Here is a 21,196-nt window from a genome sequence, read left to right as displayed (position 1 = left end):
AAGAAGCTTAAATTTTTATCTAACTTTTCAACAACAAATTTGAACTATGGAAAGGAGAACAATGCAATTTATGAAAAGTATTTGAAATTTGAATTAGCCAAAGTTGGACAAAGGTTTTTCTCCTCTTACACCCAACAATTTGGGATCTTCTATGCAAATTATCTCTTCCATGTGGAACGATCTTGAACTCAAAAGTTCAAAAGATATGTGTTTGGAGGGGCAAATGATAACATACACTTTCAGTTGGATTGTTTCTCTTGGAACCAAACACTACCAGATTCTCAATATTGAACTAAACTATGAATGCATAATATGTTTTTATTTTCAAATTGTTCAAAAACTGGTTTCCTTCTCCAAGATTCCATCAACTTCAAAAACATATTTAGAATTTTTTTGGGGGGCTTCAAGTGCTTTGCTCAAAAATTCCATAACCTTAAGAAGAAGAAGAATTTATAATTTTTTTTTGGGGGGGGGGGTGCTAGAAGTACTTGGAAAAACAAGATTGGTATATACTATATAATAACAACATTGCAACCTAGAAGTTAAAGTCTTATCTAACTCTTCAACAACAAAATAAAATTATGAAAAGGAAAAAAAATACAATTGATGAGCACCGAGCAGTAATTGAGAGTTCAATAAGGGCATTAGTAGCCAATTACCTAAAATGAGTAAGAGTCTATTTAAGAATAGTTTATTTAGCTGAAATTGAAAACTTTTTGCTGAAAGTCCTGTAGATAAAACTAAAAGGTAGCTGAAATAATGCAGTGAGACCCATGAAAAGTACGAAAAAGTGCAATGTGACCCATGAATAATAGTTGTGGGGGCCGGTTAGTCACTGAAATTATTAAAGTCAAGTTAATTGGGCTTGTGGCCCATCCGAGGATGCAAATCTGTCTAAGGAGGCCCATATCAGATTGTAGGGGTAACCAAACGAAAGGAAGAGTGAATATCATGAAAGGTGAGTTCAGTATTCGTCCGAGAACAAAATCCTTCTCGGAAATATGAGTCCGAGGACGAGCAGAACGCCATCTTGTTACAAACGTACTTCGGAGCTACGTCACCACTAAAGATGGGATAAGGGACCAAGGGTAAGAAAGAGAAGGCAAACAAATATCTATAACAACAGCTGCCTCCGCATTAATTGCCTTTCAACCAACTCTCTGGTCACATTAATGTGGAAGTGATGCCTGAACAGTGATGAAGCAGCCTTACAGCTGCTAGTAGGAGGTTCCAGAAGGTGTTAGATGGGACAGAAAGAGATCCCCTGAATCCAACCTACACGTGTGTGGTGAAGATGGTATGAAGAGGGCAGTATATAACATGAAAGAAAAGCATGCAGAAAGGGATCGGAAGATAAAGAAAGACACAAAGAACACTCAGAAAGAAAGATTAGAAACCAAAGTACTGTACTTGTTTTAAAGAAAAACAAATTGTTATATCGGTGCTAATCCATCTATAAACGTGAGGTTGAATCGTTTTACTTTAAAAAAGTTAATCTAGTTTATGAACACCCACGCTTTACAAATCTTATTGTTTGGGCTTTTAACGTACGAACCCAAAACCAGTTTGGGATCGTTACGAATTGAGTCCTTACAATAGCAAAAATAAGCTAAATAGTAAAAAAAGTTGCCTCTTTAAGCCAATGTCAAACACACACTAAAGAAGTGAAAATAGGTGACCAAGCATCCATCAACTTATCCATATGTACCCATTTAATCTACAGTGATTGTTGATTACCTATATTTGTTGAAATAGGGTCTGTAATTGAATTTGATGCGAGTGAAAAAGAAAAGTAATTACCTAAAATAAGTAAAGTAACAAATTAAATTGGAAGAAAAATATAGGTAACTTACAACTATTACTCTAAAGTCATGACTATCACCTTTCAAACTCAGAAGTGATCGGTTGGGCATGTAATAATGAATGCACACACGAAAAGATTCGCCTTTCAAGGTACAAGACCCTATTAAATGCTACAATTTTCCCCCAAAACATGCTCCTAGAAATGATCCAAACCAAATATTATTACAAATAACTGTTCATCTCAAATAATTTTAATAGCTAAGCAAATAAATCCAAACTCTTTTCAAGACTCCATACCACAAGTAGAAGTTCCTCAAATACAAATTTTATAAGTTACTCAAACTTCAACATGTAACATTTATTGATATTAGCACTAAGCTCCTATCACACACCCACGCCAACACCAACGATAGCTCAATAAGCTTGCTACTCCCCAATATCTGTAAAAGAGAAAGAAAATAGTGAGCTCAATAAGTAACCACTAGCCTTAAGCCCTAAACTAGTTTGATAAAAATGTGGTATATAATAAAAACACCATTGGTCATAGTAAACAAACTTAATTAGTAGTTTTGAAAACAATAATTAAATTTATTTAGAACTAATAATTACATTGCTAAAAGCAATTGACAATTATATAGAAATTCATTGAACTTTGAAAATAATACAAATGTTATAAAATATTACATATACTAAACAATTATGATTATGATCATGCTATATACCCATGATTAGACTTAGAATCACATATAGGCTAGTGTAAGACCCAAAAATACCAATGCATACCCCATTGGTGGGGTACAAAGTATAGTCAAACTATAATCATTCAAATTCATAAAAACAAATAAGTTTTCGTTGTAGTCATATCCAAAATCATATATAAATAACATTTCAATCAATAGTAGAAACAATCTTATATATCTTTTCCCTTCAAACCATTGGTTTTTTACACAAAAAAATTCACATATTTATTTCAATTTTGAAGAAGGTAAACATTTGAAAGAGAAAATAAATTTAATAAAAAATTTCCATCATTTCAAAAGGAAGGAAATTATGTTATTTTTTTCCCTTAAACAAACTTTTTTTTTTTATAAAAAAAAAAATCAACATTAATTTCCTAAAAAGAACAATTAATTATTTTTTTAAATGTGTTAAGTGAAAATACCACTAGATAAGGGGAAGTTCACTTACCTCCAACAGCCTCACCAAAATCACCAAATTTCAAAGTTATGACACTCAAGATCAAGCTAATATAATGAAACATACAAATCAATTAACTAACCCCAAACTTTAGCAATTAACCAAAATGTATGCATGTTCGATCTAATTTGAACTTTTTCCTTAAAACACCTCAACTGAGAGAATACCATAACTATATTACTAATGGAATTTTGGAAAAAAAAAATACTATCTTAAAATTTGACCTAAAAATTTTGAGAGAAGCTATATGAAATTGTCTCCTAAAGTTTCTACATTTTAGAAATGACGTACTTTAAGATAAATTTCTTATTGGACCAAATTGGGCAAGAGGTGAGCCATACTTTCCCCCAACAATATGGCCCGGGAGCAGGCTTTGATATAAATCCTTAATTTCTAGATTTTCCCCCAATTTTTCTATAATTTTTTTTTGTCTTTTCTACATCTTCTTTTTATGTACCATATCAAAATTCGAATATATTTTTTTTTTAAAAAAAAAAAATTTATAATGAAATTCTAATGCTAATTTCATGTTAAGGGCTAATTCATTAACTAATCTCATTAAAAAATGAAGTTATTAACATCCTAGAGTCAATGATCTAACCCCAAAAACCAAAATCCATCAAAGTATCACATTTAATACAATCAATTGGCCAAAATACCTCTAATATTGAAAAATACCCAAATTTTAAAACTCTATATTTTGGAAATTTGAAGAGTAGAATTACTAGAAAGAATTTCTTACCTTGGGGATGCTTTGATTGTTCTTGGCTTCAAGGTTTCAACCACAATCTATTAGAATCACTAGTAAATTTTGAGACTCCTCCCTAGAATACTATATAGCATATGTTTCATTTGATGATTTTAGTAACTAACAGAAGCTGATTAACTTAATTTTTCTAAACTATACCCTAAAAAATAATAATAAATTATTCTTTTTATAATTCGATAATTGAAAGAATGAGATTTGAACCTTAAACCGGAGGGTATCAATTGAGTTATAAAGCTCTTGATATTACAAAAACATAAAGGGGAACACAATAAATAATTAATACCAAAATTAATTTATTTAGCGTCCTAATTTAATAAACTTTTTCTTTTATCTTTTTCTTTGGGAGCATTACAATACAAAAACTTTCATAATACAAAGACCAAAAAATCCAATATGTGATAGACAACTTTTGCAACGACTATATAAATTGCTGTCAAGCGCTTAGTAATCCAGTGGCTCTCTTGTATTGGAAGAATCAGTATTTATATCTCTCATTTCTCGTTACTGTAAATATCAAATTATTAAGGGAAAAAGAAATTAAAAAAAAAAAAAAAAAACCTATAAAATTGCCTAGCTACCACATCAAGAAAAATGAAGTCGGAGAAATGAAAAACAAAAGGCTGAGCAAACATGTATTTTGTAGTGTACATACTAGATAGAGACGTAGGGAGACCATAAGAAAGCAGAAGTTACCTGTTAGCGGCAAAATGCAGATGGTAACAATTGAGAGACCTTGCCTATCACACAGACACACACCAGGATGTCGCTCATTAAACTTGCTGCATATCCCACCCTTCCAAAAGCCACGTTAGAAATGGCACTGCAATCAATACTCTTCAATCTTAGAATTTTCCACAGATCCTCCCAACTCCAGAACTGTTCCAAAGTACTGCTGCAGATTCGGGCATTCCCTGACTTTGATTACTTTCAAGGATGGGAATCTTTTCTTATTGTTGCTTCCCTCTAGCACCCCTACGCTAGTCAACTTAGGCAGTTCCACCAGATGAAGCTTCTGTAAATTGCGCTGTTCATATTCTTCTACTTTAGTGGGCATAAACAGAGTCTTCAATTCATCACAGAATTTGACTTCAAGGATTTTAAGATTTTCTGGCAGCTGAGAAGAGGGAAAAACAACTTCAAGCATCGGGCAACAATCTAAATACAGTTCTGTTAGAGTTGGGAGACTCCCAGGTTGCATTTCCACACTGTACACACTCTTCAATTCAGGAAGGTTTGATGCCCATAGAATGTTTAGATTTTTCTGAATTTCAACTTCTGCCTCTTCTCTGCAAAATATTGTCTCCATTTCGTTACACCTCTCCAACCAGCAGCCCTTCATTTCTTTCAAATTGCCCACACCTAAATTTGATAAGCTTTTGACGAAGTCATTTTCAATCAAAGACACATATTCGGCTTTCATGAGCACATCCTCAACACCACCAGGATACTCGTCAAATCCAATGATTTCCAAATACTTACTAATATTTTCAGGAAAAGAATGAGTTTGGAAGTAGATTTTTCTGAAGCTCGAGTCAACTCTATGCCAACTGATATCTTTACTTTTGTCTTCCTTCTTCTCTTTACAGGAACCTTTGTCTTCCTTCTTTTCTGCGCTAGAAGTTTTGTCGTCCTTTTTTTCTTCGCTAGAAGTTTTGTCATCCTTCTTTTCTTGTTCTGAAGCTTTGTTTTCCTTCTTTTCTTGCCCTGAAGCTTTGTCTTCCTTCTTTTCTTGGCTAGAAGTTTTGTCTTGCTTCTTTTCTCGGCTAGAAGCTTTGTCTTCCTTCTTTTCTTGGCTAGAAGCTTTGTCATCCTTATTTTCTGGGCTCGAAACTTTGTTTTCCTTCTTTTCTTGGATAGAACCTTTGTCTTCCTTCTTTTGTTGGATGGAAGCTTTGTCTTTCTTCTTTTCTGTCCTAGAATCTTTCCCTTCCTTCGTAAGAGCACAAACAGAGAATTTAAATTCTTCGAAATATGTCTTCCATAACTCAGGATTTTCCTTCAAATATTGGAAAAATTCAGTGCCACTCAATGACATGCAAGGCCTCTTTTCATTGAACTTGAAGATTCCACAATGATCCCAGTTTAGCTCCTCTGGTAAGTTCTTTATCATCTCCCAATCAAGTGTTTTAAGATCATTTAAGTCTGGTAAATCAAGGTGCTTCAAATGAGTCAACTCTGAGATCCAATAGGGAAATTCTTTGACCCCAGTCTCTTGTAAATCAAGAGACTCCAAATCTTTAAATGACTTCAGATCTGGTAGTTGCTGTAATTTTTTACAACCTCTTAACTTTAGACCACGGAGATTGGTGAGATTCTCAAGTGATGGTAAAGATTGAATTTCTGTCTTTGAAAGATCCAAAACATTTAGCTTTGTATACATTTCCAAATTTGGAACAGTATCTGAAAGTTTACAACCTCCTAGGCAAAGCTCGGTAAGGTTGGTGAGGCCGGTGAGGTTGGACATTAGAGGTATCTTAATCTTAAGTTTTGTTCCTGATAGGTTGAGCAGCCTAAGGTGGACCATAGTCTCCAAGAATTTTGCTTCAACTTCTTTCAAAGGCTCTACCAAAGGTTCTCCAGAAGATCCAGAGGATTTCTTTTCTGTTTCTTTTACTGATAATTTAGCTTCAGTTTCTTTCGAAGGTTCTCTAGAGGACTCAGAGGATTTCTTTTCTGTTTCTTTTGCTGGTGATTTAGCAGCTTCAGTTTCTTTCAAATGCTCTGCCGAAGGTTCTCCAGAAGACTCAGAGGGTTTCTTTTCTGTTTCTTTTACTGGTGCCGAAGGTTCTCCGGAAGACTCAGAAGGTTTCTTTTCTGTTTCTTTTACCGGTGATTTAGCCTCAGTTTCTTTCAAAGGCTCTGCCAAAGGTTCTCCAGAAGACTCGGAAGGTTTCTTTTCCGTTTCTTTTACTGGTGATTTAGCCTCAGTTTCTTTCAAAAGCTCTGTCAAAGGTCCAGAAGAATCAGAAGGTTTCTTTTCTGTTTCTTTTACTGGTGACTTAGCCTCAGTTTCTTTCAAAGGCTCTGCCAAAGGTTCTTGAGAAGATTGAGAGGATTTATTTTCTGTTTCTTTTACTGATAGATCAAGCTCCTCCAGTTGTTCAAGGGCATCCAAGGACGGCAACTCAGACAAGTTTACACAATTTTGTAGCAAAAGTTGGCGAAGCTTCACGAGTTTGGCTATAGATGGTAGACTTGTAATTTGGGTGTTTGAGAAGTTGAGATAGCGGAGGTTAGTCAAATGGTCAAAGGATCCGTCTTCGAATTTAACCAGACTAGAGGCATTAGAAAGATCAAATTTCTCAAGTCTAGTAAGCCCTCCCGTTTTCGGCAATGTTTTCAATGGGCAATTACTTAGAAGGAGCTGACGAAGGTTCTTAAGATTGGAAATGGATGGTGGCAGTTCTTCAATTTTAGTGTTTGAGAGGTTGAGACTACGAAGACATGTCATCCCTTCAAAGATATTTTCTCGGATTTTGACCAAATTAGAGACACCAGAAAGATCAAACGACTCAAGAGTAGAAAGGTTTGTAAAACTGGAAGGTAAACTATCAATTCCAGATTCAGATAAATCAAGGACTTTGAGGCCACCTTTGTTTTTAAAGGAATCATCATGATGGATTTGCTTCAGTGTAGTAGAACCAGAAAGACCCAGATTATGGAGAGAAGCTAACGAATCAAATTTGGACAATCTGGTTATGGATTTGCAGTTTTTTAATATGAGCCGAGTGAGTGTTTTAAGTTCTTTCAGAATGGGCAAATGGTTAATTTGGGTTTGGGAAAGGTCAAGCATTTGAAGTTTCTCAAGATTTAAGCATTTGTCTGTAATTTTTACCAAAGAAGTAGAACCAGAAAGGTCAAGGACCTCAAGGTTGGCAAGTTTTTGGTTTGGTGGTATTTCCTTAAGTTTTTGGTTTGGTGGTATTTCTTTTAGGTATGGTAGTATTTTCAATTCAGAACACTCTTTAAGGATGAGACGACGTAGTTTAGTTAGCTTGGAAAGTGAAGAAGGCAGTGATTGAAACGGGACTGCAGAGAGGTTGAGGCTTTCAAGTTGTTTCATCTTCAGGAAAAAATCATCTGGAATATTCTTCAAGGAGCTAGCACCAGATATTTCCAGAACGATTAAACCTTCATGGTTTTTGATTTGATCAATTTTATCCAATTGATCACAGCCCCTGAGCACAAGCAAGCGAAGATTAGTATTTTCAGACAAAAACCTGGGTAGTGACGTGAATCTGGGATTGAAAATGGCAAGAACTTGGAGATTCTTCATGGGCTGAAGAAACATTGTGTCAAGGACTTCCCCGGAGAAACGACTTCCATCTATCAAGAGTGTGGAAACTTTGTTCCAACTTTTAGGACCGTATGGTGTTTTTATCATGCCTTCCCCTGGTGCAACTCGCCCAATGCCTAGCTCCTTTCCGTACTCAAGAATACTAGCCAATCCCAGTCTCGATATCCCCCGACCATGGCAATGATCATCAGCAACACTAGCCAATCCCAAGCTTGACGTCCGGCAACCATGGCAATGCTCATCAGGAACAGTAAGTGCTAGTCCTTCCATGGTAACAAGACCATCTACGCGTAATTTCAGTATGCCACGATCTATAAGCTTCATCAAAACACAATGCCCCTCTTCATATGCCTTGTCAAACTGATCATTAACACCAATATATCCCTCGAGTATCCAGCAAGCTATCAACTCCTCATAATTGATGCCTCCAAATTTATGAAATAGTTGCCTACTTTGCCAACAACAATTCATCAAAGCCATATCAGTGCAAGCCAACATGTCATACACGTAGCCCAGTAGTGGATTTACACCCGCGGATTCTGGTTCTTCCAGAGCACCTTTCAACATCCGAACTCCCGAATCAAAATCATGTTCTTTAATATGATTTAAGGCTTCTGCTATCATAAGGATCATAGCTGGCAGACCCTCGCTCTTTCTAGCAATTTTTGTAGACAAATTTTCAGAATCTGGCAGACCCTTGCTCCTTTCAGCAATTTCTTCAGATATTGTTCCAAAATCTGGATGGCGTGAAACATTTTCCTTGACTTTCGAATTCAATAGGAACAAAGAATCATGCTCAGACAAGGGTTCAATCTTAAAAACTTTCTTGTCGCTCCCAGTCTCAGGCTCAGTCACTTCTCTACTTGTAGTGATTAAAAACTTAAACACTACTTTATCATTTCGAAAAAGCAGCAGAATTTCCTTTAAGTAGTTCATTATTTCATTTTCTTTCATCTCTTCAGGAAAACCATCTAGAATTACTAGACACATCCCTAGACACGTCTCTCTTCTTTCATTTTCTTTTTGCTGAATCTCTCTTCTTTCATTTTCAAGTATGATATTCAGTCTTTCTGGTATTTTAGATATCATTTTCAATTTTTTTGATATTTTTGATATTATTTTCTCTTTCTCGTTTTCTTTCTCTTTCTCTGGTATTTCAGATTTCACTTTCTCTTTCTCTATCTCTGGTATTTCAGATTTCACTTTCTCTGGTATTTCAGATTTCACTTTTTCTTTTTCTTTCTCTGATTTCATTTTCTCAAGCAGAGCAGATAAAAGTTGATTTTTCTCAAATATCTTTTTCTCAATCTCAGATTTCATTTTCTCAAGCTGCACAGAAGATAAACGTTCATTTTTCTCAAATATCATTTTCTCAAGATCATCAAATCCAATTTCCTCAAGCTCAGCAGGTAAACGTTTCTTTTTCTCAAGCTCATCAGATCTCATTTTCTCAAGCACAACAGTCATATCAATCCTCACTTCCTGAAGCATATCAAATCTCAGTTTCTCAAATCTCAGTTTCTGAAGCATATCAAATCTCAGTTTCTCAAGCTCATCGGATCTCATCTTAGTAAGCTTCTCAGATATTTTCTCCATCAGGCTCCACTCCGTCGCCTCCTTTTCGTCATCTTTGAAAGCAGTGTCATCTCCCGACTTCCCAGTCTCATCATTTGTTGCCTTCTTTTCATCATTGACATCATCAATGACAGTACTATGATCTTCCCACTCCTCAGCAGTAGAAAGTATAGATAACTGATGGGCAATGCTCACGCAATGAGGCCTGTGATCCACCGGATTCGGAAAGCTGAGATCCCCTGGATTCGGAAACACCCAAATAGTCCCAAAACATATGCCGTCATGCATTGCCAGTTTGCTGATCTCGCTGGCCTCCCATTTTTTTCCTTCCTCGCCCTGCTTTGCCCTTCTGATCTCGCATGTGCCCACCTGCATTGCCCCGCCGATCTCGCATATGCCCACTTGCTTTGCCCGTTTGCTGATCTCGCTCGCCATCAATGTTTTTCCTACTCCAGCTCTTCCAGTCAGAACAATTGTTGTCACATTCTCGTCCATCAAATCTCGCACTATATCATCTATCTGTTTCTCTTCTGTTGCCAACGCAGATGCTATAAAACCCAAAAACAAAAACCACTTTAGAATTTTGATCCCAATTTATTAAGCAAACAAAATCATTGTGATTTTAGAACATAGGGCATCTAACATATGAGGTTTGGGTAACCTACAAACATATTCATTCCATACTGTCAATTTTGTGTTTTAGACCCTTGTGCTTTTGGGTTTGTCTATGCCCATCTTCTTGTCAAATTTTATTTTATTTTTTATTTTTTTATAGTTGATTTGGACGGATTGAGCCGGGTGCTGAATGGGTTTTGGTCTGAAACCTCTTGTTGTTCTTTGATTGAGAGAGAATCTAGAAGATGGGGGAGGTTGAAGAGGAGACTCAGAGAGACAAATGGCAGAGACACATGGAGGCCATACTGATACAGATAATTTATATTTACAAGTATTTTGTAAGAAAAATAACATTTTACCCCTCAAATTTCAATGTTTCTAATTATATTTTTATTATAAAAAAATATATTATAAGCATATCCTATCAAAATATATGTGAAACGATGATATTTAAATAAATAAACAAAAAATATAAAAGGTTATAAATTAGTATAAAATGTTTATATGTATTAATGTAATTATGCATCTCCTAATTTTATTCATTTCTTATTAATCCAGTATGTTTTCAGCAAATGTTAGAAATAGTTTGTAAACTTATTGAGCACAGGATGATGTAAACTTTTTCTTAAGGCTTACATTAGACACTTTGATTTATAAGTACAATAAATTTCAATGATAATATTCCAAAGGAAATGCATGAAAGCGGTGTGATTAAAGCAATCCCAAATCAAATGATTCTAATTAAAACATTTTTAATCATGGGGTGTGACTAGAATATACTCAATACATACTCCAGTATATCTTTTCTTTTTCTTTTTTCTAGTTTATTATAACCATTTAAATATTATACAAAGATCCTATCAAAACAAATATATCTTATACAAAGAGATTATTTTTTAATTAAAAAAATAACTACTTTTAAAATAAATTTTATTTTGAGAATAATTATTTATAATTTTGTGATATTTATTCATTTTAAATTTAGTGTAATTTGATTCTATTCACAATAAATAACATATATATATATATATATAATTTTATACATTTATAATATTAAGGTAAACCACAAAAAAACTACATCTCGTAAAGAATTATTTTTGACTATGCTATTTCAGAGAGAGAAAACTTGAAGAAGAAGAAGAATGGCCAAAGACCATCACACCCACAGCTATACACTGCTGGGGATGGTTAATATTTGAATGCCTTTTTTAAAAAAATAATAAAAATAAAAAGAGATTAATTAAAATAATATTTTTAATTAGATTTTAATTTTAGTGAAAAAAAAATTAAATCTTATTTTCAAAATGATTTTTCAACACTAACATTTGATGGAACGTATTAGAGAGGTCAATTTAGTCATTTTCAAATAAGAACGGACCTAAAGTGTGGCCCAAGGAGGCCGGGCTCCCTTGACCCCAAAAAAAAAAAAAAAAATAGTAGGGAAATTGGGTATTAAAATCATGTTTGGGGTATTTGGGCCCCTCTCATCAAAGAACATATCAGCCCAGCCCCTGCCCAACAAGGAAAGATAAGCCGTTTAACCTAATTCCAAATTAAAAAAGAAAAAAGAAAAAGCGAGACTGAGAGACAGAGAGATAATCAAAAATATCCAATTTCAAGTATCTATTCTCTCTTCCAAAACCTAATACTCATATGATTTTTCTCTGATGCTCTTTCTCCACACCATACGTTTATAGTTGGTGTGAATATGTGATTGTGGTGTTTTTTTTTTTTTTTTTTTTGGCTGAGGACGATTGTGAATTGAATATATTGAATAATTGACCTGTGAATTTTGTGATTGTGTTTGTAAGTCTAACTCTCAGGGACTGTTTGGATTGAGGGGGGAAGGATGGGAGTAGAGTAGAGTAGGAGTTGCAAAAAATATAAAATAATGTTTATTTGTTTGACTGTTTGTCGGTAGTGGGGGTAACAATAGGAACATGCACAAACAGACCAACAGACGGGAGTGATTCAGGAAAAAAAAAAAAATCCTAAAGTTAGGAAAAGTGTGCTAGTAGCGCATTATAAATTCATAATGTTGTTTTTTGGCGTCTATATATGAATTTTGTGAATGACGGTTTGCTTGGCTTTTGGATTAGGTCCGTTTAGGATTTAAGAAGTTTGGGTATTGCTGGTTAATTTTTTCTTTTCAAATATGCATGTTTTTAATCTGTTTTTGATATTATCAATGGCATGGTAGTGTGAGTTTAGAATGCTCAAAAAAATTCATAATGTTGGTAGTGGGTAAGTAAGGGTGTGTTTGGGACGTGGGTGAGTTACAAAGATAAAAAGACAAATAAATAATATAATAAAAATGTCATAACTTTTTTTTCTTATACTTCAACTCCATTAACTTGAAATCCTAGCTCCATCCTTGTTCTCAAAACATGGATGTCTATTTGCAACTGTCACGAATTTGAGGAGTTCTTTTTACATGTTGAGCTTTTTCATATTATAATATGGTTTTCACAATTGTGTTCTCACCTCGTTATTCTTTCTAACATGTTAGAAATTTTTATTAAATTGGTTTTATTTAGAAATTTTCTACACTTTTCATACTTGAATTAAACATGTGTAGTCTTAGTCAAAGGAACCAACTATTTGAATGAGATATTAGTTATTGAACAATGATATCATATATGTGATTTCAGATATGAACCAATGTGCATATCGTTAGTATAGAAACTAGTTTCTTCTATAACTTAACACTATGACTTCTGAGGTTGATAAAATATACAGTTGGAAAATCTAGTGTGACGGTCGAGAAATGTAGAAATGGTTATTTCACTATAAGGGACAGTTGGATCCTTTGAAAGGGGATTCACTAAATAAGGTTTTGTAAAACACTACTCATGAAGCTATATATCTTCTATTGTTTTGTGTTTTGTTATTGCACTTACATTGGCTGCCATATTTGTGGTGGACTTGATGGTTGTTTGTAATTTCTTATTTGTTCATAACTGGAGACATCTACTTCAAAAATAAAAGTAGCTTAAACACATCTATCTTTCATCATTAATTTATTTAATAGGAGATTTAAAATATGTGTTTGTAAAAATAATATTTCGTTATGGTACTCTCTATTTTATATTGAATAAACATATGAAGTACTCTAAGCCCTCGTTTGAGAGAAGGGAATTGAATAAAATGAAAAGAAATGAAGAGAATAATTTATTCCCTTGTTTAGGAGTTTTAATGGAGGGAATGAAAAATCTATTCCTTTATTTAAGAGTTTAAGTAAGAGGGAATGGAATGGGTAAGAGAGAACACTCATTCCTTTCTATTCCCTTAAAATCTCAAATTTTCATTCCCTCGAAATTGGAATGAATTAGAGAGAATGAAATTAGATTTAATTACTATTTTTACTAACATTCCCATAATACCCCTATATATATTCAATCTTTTATTTTAAAATATGGGTCTAATAGTAGTATTTTAATAAAATGATTTCATTCTTTTCCCTAAATGTTACTCCCAAACAAGGTTACTTACATTCCATTCATTTTCTTTCATTTCCATTAATTTATTTTAAAACTTCCAAATATGACTACTTAATTCCATTTATTTCCTTCGCTTAAATACATTTATTCCTAAATGCAGAAACATTTAGTGGCTATTTGCCCATTATTTCACCATAAGGTATAGTTGGATAATTTGAAAGGATATTCACTTAATAAAGGATTGTAAGACACTATTCATGAGGCTATCTCTTCTATTGTTTGGAGTTTTGTTATTGCATTTACATTAGTTGATACAGTACAGAATCTACAATTTAATTTTTGTAATTCATTAATTTTGGTATTTTTATATAATTTTTGTTATTTTAGGTTTAGGGTATTTATTTCCTTATTTTTAGGTGATTTTAATGTTTTTTAAATCAAATATGGTTTCTATTATGGTTAGATATTAATTAGAAGTTATTTTAGAATATATTTTCTTGTTTGTCAAGTTTTACGAACCCTTTAAATAGGCCTCTAAGTTTGTCAATATTTTTCCAGTATTATTGATATTAATAAAAATTCAAACTTTTGTCTATTGTTTCTTTAGTAAATTCTAGAACCCTTTCTCATTGTGAATTTAAGGAATCCTCATAGATTTGGGGTTATTTTTAGAAGCAAAAATGTTTTGTTTCTTGTTTTTTTAAAAGTAGACATTTTGCTTCTTGATGCTTTCGCATCCCGCATCATTAGTTGCCATATTTGTAGTGATGAAGTTTAAGGTTTGTGATTTTTTCTAGTCCATAACTAAAGGCATCTACTTTAACAAAAATTTAAAAAATTTAAAAATTTAAAAAAAAAAAAAAAAAACACTTAAAACATCCATCCAAAGTCTTTAATTTATTTAATAGGAGATTTGAATTAAATATAGGTTTATAAGAATTATATTTTGCTATATTACTCTCTCCCTGTTTTGTATTGTATTGAATAAATATATGATGTATTCTTTTTTTAATGAATGAAAAATGGGTAGAGGGGGGCGACCTGAGTTGGCATCTTCCACTTGGATGTGATCATAGTGACAATCTACCTGCTAGGCCAAGGCCTGTGAGAGTAGGGGATCTGGATAAGTTAAAGCTGTGTACTCAACCTTCATCGAGGACGCTAGTGAGTATGAGTCGAAAGTATAAAGTTATTTCCCATTGCGGGATTCGAACCTAGGACCTCAACCTCTCAAACCCTTAAGAATGAGCGCATGACCACGAAATCAACCACCCATGGTGATAATATATGATATATTCTATTTCTGGTGCAAATGTGTTGTATTATGTATTTTACTTGTAAGTTGTAATGCACTTATTCAGTTACTCAATCCGTTAATTTTAACAGAATCTTCTGATTTCCTAAAATATTTTGAGATCTAGCTGATTACTGACAAATTCTACTCTACTATCTTCTATTCGCTCTACCCAAACCGGCCATAAGATTCAGGAATATTGGATAGTGGGGGACATTATGAGCACCTCTGTACGTGTGTGTGTTTCTAGTGTGTAACAAAGTTTAGTATAAGGGCCACTTTTTTTTTTCTTTCTTTTTTATAGTATTTTTAGTTGGAGAATAATTCATGTGTCCTTGACTTGAACTTTTTACCTCTTTAAATTTTGTTAGTTTTCTATTTTTATGGTTTAGAATTATTTCTTGCACTAAACTTGGCCAAATTGTGGATTGAAGTTTCAAATAGCTGTGGATTAGAGCATTAGCATTCAGTATCTAAAAAATATTTAATTTGACTATTTCAAAAAATACTTTCTTTATTATACCATACCATTTTATAATCCTATAAAAATAAAAATATCATTTTATAATATACCCAACATCTCAACTTTTATTTTACCATACAACACATTAAAATAATATATCTACATAATAAAATAATATAACCCAATACCCAAATAAAACCCAAAACCCAATAAAATATTATTTTTTGAAAATATCATCTTGCTACAGTACCATATTATTTATAAGATGTTATTGTAGCACAATTGTAAAATTTTTTACAATTTGAGTTCGGGATAATGCACACTTTTATGGTTTTGGAGGTTATAAATTTATAATTTGGGTGCCAATGCTCTTAAAAGGAGGTGAAATGAGAATGTTCGTATTGAATCTAGGGTTTTTTTTTTTTTTTTTTTTTTTTTTTTTTTCTTTCAAGTCCTTGCCTTTTATTATAATTTTGGTTTTGGGTTGTCTTTTTCATAATTTTTGTTATATAATCTAGGTTTTGGTTTATTGGGGTTCTGGTTTCAATAGAACAACTATATGGAGGTTTCAAGAGATTTACTCAGGTTGTGTTTACCTCAGTTAAGTTTAGCCAAGCTTGAGGATATTTTAGACTTTTTATATTTAGTTGAGGATATTCTAGACTTTGTATAATGGAATATTTCAACAATTTAACCAAGAGTAAATTACGAGTTTTGTCCCTAACATTTATCTTATGTGTCAATTTGGTCCCTATTATTTCAAATGTGTTAGTTCAGCTTCTAATCTTTTATTATTGTCTCAAAATGGTCCTTACTGTTAAGTGTTTGATAGAAAATATTGACATGGTTAATGATCAAATTTTTTTTATAAAAAAAAAAACTAAAATGCAAAGTGCACCTTCTAAGTTTAACTAAAATTAATTAGCAGTTAATTTATCAAATTTTATCAAATTGTGTAATTTGGATGGAAGATGTTCCTCCTGATGTATTGTCTTGTTACCAAGCTGATTTAGCTGGTATTTCCTAATTTAATGCATCGCTATGTTGATTCTCAAAAAAAAAAAAAAAAAAGGTTTAACTAAAATTTATTTTAATTTTTTAATGTACTTTCATTCAATTGAGTCATCTAAATTTCAAAGTTATTCAATTTAATTCTTTTGTCCAATTTTGTTAAAAATATTGTCCTTAAGTATGAAATTAACTAAAGAAAAAAGATTTTTTGAAAAAAAAAAATTACATAATTTTTTTTATTAATTTTATAGATTTTTTTCCAAGTGAAAAATAAAAATTTTAAGGACATTTTTTAAAACAAAATTGGATAGAATACCTGAATTGAATAAATTTGAAATTTAAAAAAAAATTCAATTAAATAAAAACAAAATTAGAGGATGATATAATTTGCTTTTTAGAAAAAAAAAAAAAAGATTTTGACCTGCCATGCCAGCATAAACTTATTAAAATAATATTAATAATAGTAATAAATGATAACTTAGAAACCTCACGTGCAAGCGTTGTACTTTGATCCATTGAGATAAGATAAGATCAAAATCCCTAAGTCGTTGTTCTTCGAGATCCAAGTAAGAAAGTTGTGGAGAAAGGTAAGGGAAATGAGGAAGATTCAACCTGCGCACTGTGCAGACCTCCATGAGTTATGTGGGCAATGTGGATAAGATTCAGGGATTTGATTTAAATTTCGCCAGGTGGTTGAAGAGGACGATTTTGGAGAGAGATATCATGGTGATGACATGGATGTGGAAGGGACTATAAATTTCATTTGATTTAAAGGTTGATTGAGATGGGAGCGATTTGTTTGTTTGATGATATCTTTCCTGAGTGTCATTAGTCATTACAATAGATGCAGAGTCAGCAGAGATGTCCTGGTGAGAGTAGTGTCAAGTATGAGAAGACTTATGCTCAGTACTTGGATAATTTTTCTTCATTTAGAGAGAGTGGGGTTCTTGCACATCAATGGTGGTAACCGTAGGACTTGGTTCCGATTTTACTTTAAAATTTTTGTTTTAGATAGGTTCTTGCTTATTCTTCACCGTGAAGAAAGAGATGAAAATGAAAATGGTTGAGGAGATATAGAAGAAGATATTGTCTGCATGCATAAACTATTTTACAATATTTTTACAAACTGTTATTGCTGATAACTTTTCAATTAACTTTCATCCAGGCTCACATTAACATCACTTTTTCATTTACCAATAATCACTGCCACATTAGTAGTTTGTAAAATTTTGTGTCTATAGTATTACTCTTTGAAAAAATAAAATTTTAATTATTTTTTAATGTTTATGTTGATGTGGCAGACCATAACCACCACTAATATTATTTTTTTACTTACCAATAATCATTAATCACACCAACAGTTTATAAAATATTTTGTAAAAAAATTTGTGTCTCTCGCATTACTTTTTGAAAAAAAATAAAATTTTAATTATTTTTTTAATGTTTATGCTGATGTGGCAGACTCTCTGGCATGAATATATATTTTTTAAATTTTGGTCATCACTCATCAGTCACGTTAGCGTTTTGACATAGCATGCTAAATTTTACATTTGACTACAAAAGTAAAATAATAAAAGTTTAAATCATTTATATCCTAAACCAATCCCAAATACATTGAAATCTTTAAATTTTATTCTTAAAGCCATTCCTTTAGATTTGAAAAGGCCAAAGCAATACTAAAGCAGCCTATTTATCTTACTCTAATAGCATTCACAACAGCCTCCTCAAGCTAGTACTATATAAAATCAATGGTGAAATTTTATCAACAAAGCTTCAAGAATTTAAAATACCACATGCAATTAAAATTTCATTACTGTATAACTTACAGTGATATTTTTTTTTTATCATGTATTTTATTATCCAATTTTGACGATATTAGTAAAATTATTATTTTTAATTTTTTATTTTTAATTGACTTATGAATCTCAAGGATATACTCCCTTGGAACCCAAAAACTTTGATTTCTCATAAGGTGCCAACGGAGTCCTAGAAGTAACATCCGCTGATCCTTGATCGGCATCGTTTATGGTTGAGACTAGGATAGTATCTGATCGTCTTTGAACCCTCAACTTTCGTTTTTGATTAATAAAAACATCTTTGGTTAGTTAGGTTTAGAATGGAGAGTACGTTGTCAAACCCAAACCTGATGAATCTTTTATATCCTAATCAGTCCCAAATGCTTTTAAATTTTAAAATTTTATCTTAAAGCCATTCCATTTAGATTTGAAAAGGCCAAAGCAATACCAAAGCAACCAATATATCTTACATTCTTACCATGAGTTTTTTGTTTTTGAGGAGATATCTTACGAATGATGTGAGCTCAGTTATCTAAAAACTGAACATATAAATATTTAACCAAATCAATCTGTCTAAAGCACTTTTGCACAAAATCAAACCTTATCTATCATTTAATCCAAAAAGTAATCTAAGACAATAAATAGATGTGAAAATAATAATAATAATCAAAGAATAAAACTAGATGTGGCCCTAAAAAAAAAAAAAAAAAAAAAAAAAAAAAAAACTAGGTGTGGCAATATCAGCATGGAGAAGAAGAGTTAGAATGGATCCGTACCCGGACTTGAAGCATTATCCTTGGGAAAGAGTTCCGTTATTTTGTTTCTCACGGTTTGATCAGCTTGCTCCGACTTTCTTTGTTTTGGAGATTGTTCTGACATTGTTTTTTCTGTAGATTGTTGGGAAATTGTTTGTTTTGGAGATTGGTCCGACATTATTTAAATACCTATACCAAAAGAAAATGTATGAAACCCAAACGTTTCAAGACCCTGATGAGTTAAAAAAATTAAAACCCAAACTTATCTTATATAGCTATTATTAGGATATTCATTAACAAATAAATTCTATCAATCAAGTGCACATCCCTTATAAAACAAAGAATGCATCCACGCAACACGTTTGTCATGTAATCCAAAACAACTTCATAATTCTCCCATTAAACAAAAAAAGCACTGTTTATTCAACCTACATGCTCACCATTATAATTGAGAGTGAGAGAGAGAAGTCAAAAAGGAAAAAACACAACGGAAATTTTAGTGTTTGGGGGTCTAGAGGGGAGGAAAATGTTCGAGCTCTGGGGTTAGCAGCATGTTGTAATTATCTCTCATAAAATTTAAAAAAAATACCAAAAAAATAAAAATAGAACAAGAAGAAAAACAACGTGGGAGAAAAATAATAAAGAATAATAAAGGTGAGAGTTAAAATTTTTGAAACTTTTGATAACAAAATTTAGTAGTACCATTTACTATTTATACTTTAATTTAAAGACTTCAGAAATAAAAAGTTTCACATAAAATTTTAGTAATAGAATTTTAATTAAATTCATTAGTAGAATTATATTTTTAAGAATTAAGAAGTCTTAAGCACTCACGTGCACACATGTATATGTATAAGAGAATCATGTAAAAAGTAGTATACTAAGATTGTGTCCATGCCTTATCAAAAAAAAAATTGTGTCCATGCAATGCTTGGTTTAATAAAAATTAGAAAACTAAAAAAAATAATAATAATAATAAAAAAATTCAGTAATATCATTGAAGTAGAACAACTATATAGACAGTAATAAAAAATAAAAAATAAAATAAAATAACTTAAATTATGTGGTAAAAAACATGACGTAAAATTGAGTTTTTATCAAAACCAAAAATTATAGTACATTATTATGTTTATTTTAGATTTCTTAAAACTTTCATATTAATATTGTTAATTTGTAGAAACTTTTATAATAGAATTTTACTTAAAAGTTAAAACAAATTATACTAGTAATATTAATGTACTATTTGTGCCCTGCTTTGTAGAGATATAATATGACGTGTAGTACTTATGATCCTACTCTGCTCCTTCAAATTTTCTCAATATTAGAGAAGGTTTTTTTTTTTTTTTTTTTTTAAAGGACAATATTAGAGAGGTTAAATAGGAACTTTGGGAAATTAATACTCTCTCTCTCTCTCTCTCTCAATAAAAGAAAAACATTGGAAAGATTCCTCGACCCTTCCCTTTTCTCTCTCCTCTGTTCAAACATCCATAATCTACAACTTTCGCAACACAGAAAAGTTGATAGCAATAAAAGCTGAAATGTACACATTATGTGTTTTGAGCTATACTAGCAATATTCAATAAAGAACGTAGAAATAAATACGGTGATAAGAAATAATTTAAACTCAAAAATAGCAACGACCATAAGGAAGAAAATGAAAAACCTGGTAACTTGGCTGGGTTTGAGAGCACAATCACTTCAATCTCTCTCAAAGTAAAACAACTTGTGTGCTCCTTCTCTCTCCCGTCCTTTTATAATCTCCTAAACAGCATAAGAATAAAGTAAGGTGGAATCTTTGGACTTTATTCTATGAGAATTTTCCTCCAAGTACATATGGAAATTTGTAGATGTTAATGTGAATATTTTAGGAAGTAGACTTTTTTTTTTTTTTTTTTTTTTTTGGTGGTATTATAATACATAAACACCCATGTTATACATAAACCATATGAAGACTACAGTAAATAGATATACTCAAAATTTGGTGACATGGTTTTTTTCATGTACTTGCTAAAAAATTCCCACAAGTGAGTTGTGACCAGATACATGAAGAATAAAACTAACAATTCAATAACAATAATATAAACAAAAGAAAAGATATTAAATGACTATTTCTTAATATATGTCTATTCAATCCTTTATGATCTATCAAAATCGAACTCAATATTATTTAAATTGTGAAAA

The 21,196-nt window shown here is 32.0% G+C and overlaps 2 protein-coding genes across 2 annotated transcripts; both read right to left on the bottom strand.

Annotated features, from left to right (window-relative positions):
• Positions 1-1,979: 1,979 nt before the first annotated feature.
• Positions 1,980-9,231, bottom strand: LOC126709802 (putative disease resistance protein At4g19050). Its single transcript, XM_050410141.1, has 2 exons — positions 4,463-9,231; positions 1,980-2,243 (listed from the first exon to the last, which is right to left on the bottom strand). Exon 1 carries the CDS (start codon positions 9,153-9,155, stop codon positions 4,596-4,598), a length of 4,560 nt encoding a protein of 1,519 aa, XP_050266098.1. The 5' UTR covers positions 9,156-9,231; the 3' UTR covers positions 1,980-2,243; positions 4,463-4,595.
• A 13-nt stretch (positions 9,232-9,244) lies between these two features.
• Positions 9,245-20,743, bottom strand: LOC126708420 (uncharacterized). The gene is made up of 4 exons (XM_050408214.1): positions 20,679-20,743; positions 19,037-19,204; positions 9,294-10,189; positions 9,245-9,250 (listed from the first exon to the last, which is right to left on the bottom strand). The coding sequence occupies exons 2-4, from the start codon at positions 19,191-19,193 to the stop codon at positions 9,245-9,247; spliced, it is 1,059 nt and encodes a 352-aa protein (XP_050264171.1). The 5' UTR covers positions 19,194-19,204; positions 20,679-20,743.
• Positions 20,744-21,196: the final 453 nt, after the last annotated feature.

This window comes from Quercus robur, chromosome 12, assembly GCF_932294415.1.
Source record: "Quercus robur chromosome 12, dhQueRobu3.1, whole genome shotgun sequence".
Lineage (NCBI taxonomy): Eukaryota > Viridiplantae > Streptophyta > Magnoliopsida > Fagales > Fagaceae > Quercus > Quercus robur.
The sequence above is the reverse complement of the archived record's forward strand: the minus strand, read 5'-3'. Positions and strand labels throughout refer to the sequence as shown.

Bases quoted from the DNA above. Each gene is read 5' to 3' on its own strand.
- LOC126709802 (XM_050410141.1), bottom strand. From the start codon at position 9,155: ATGATATCTAAAATACCAGAAAGACTGAATATCATACTTGAAAATGAA.
- LOC126708420 (XM_050408214.1), bottom strand. From the start codon at position 19,193: ATGTCGGACCAATCTCCAAAACAAACAATTTCCCAACAATCTACAGAA. The intron at 10,190-19,036 runs GTACGGATCCAT...TGGGTTTTATAG, and splicing joins GGATAATGCTTCAAGTCCGG to CATCTGCGTTGGCAACAGAA.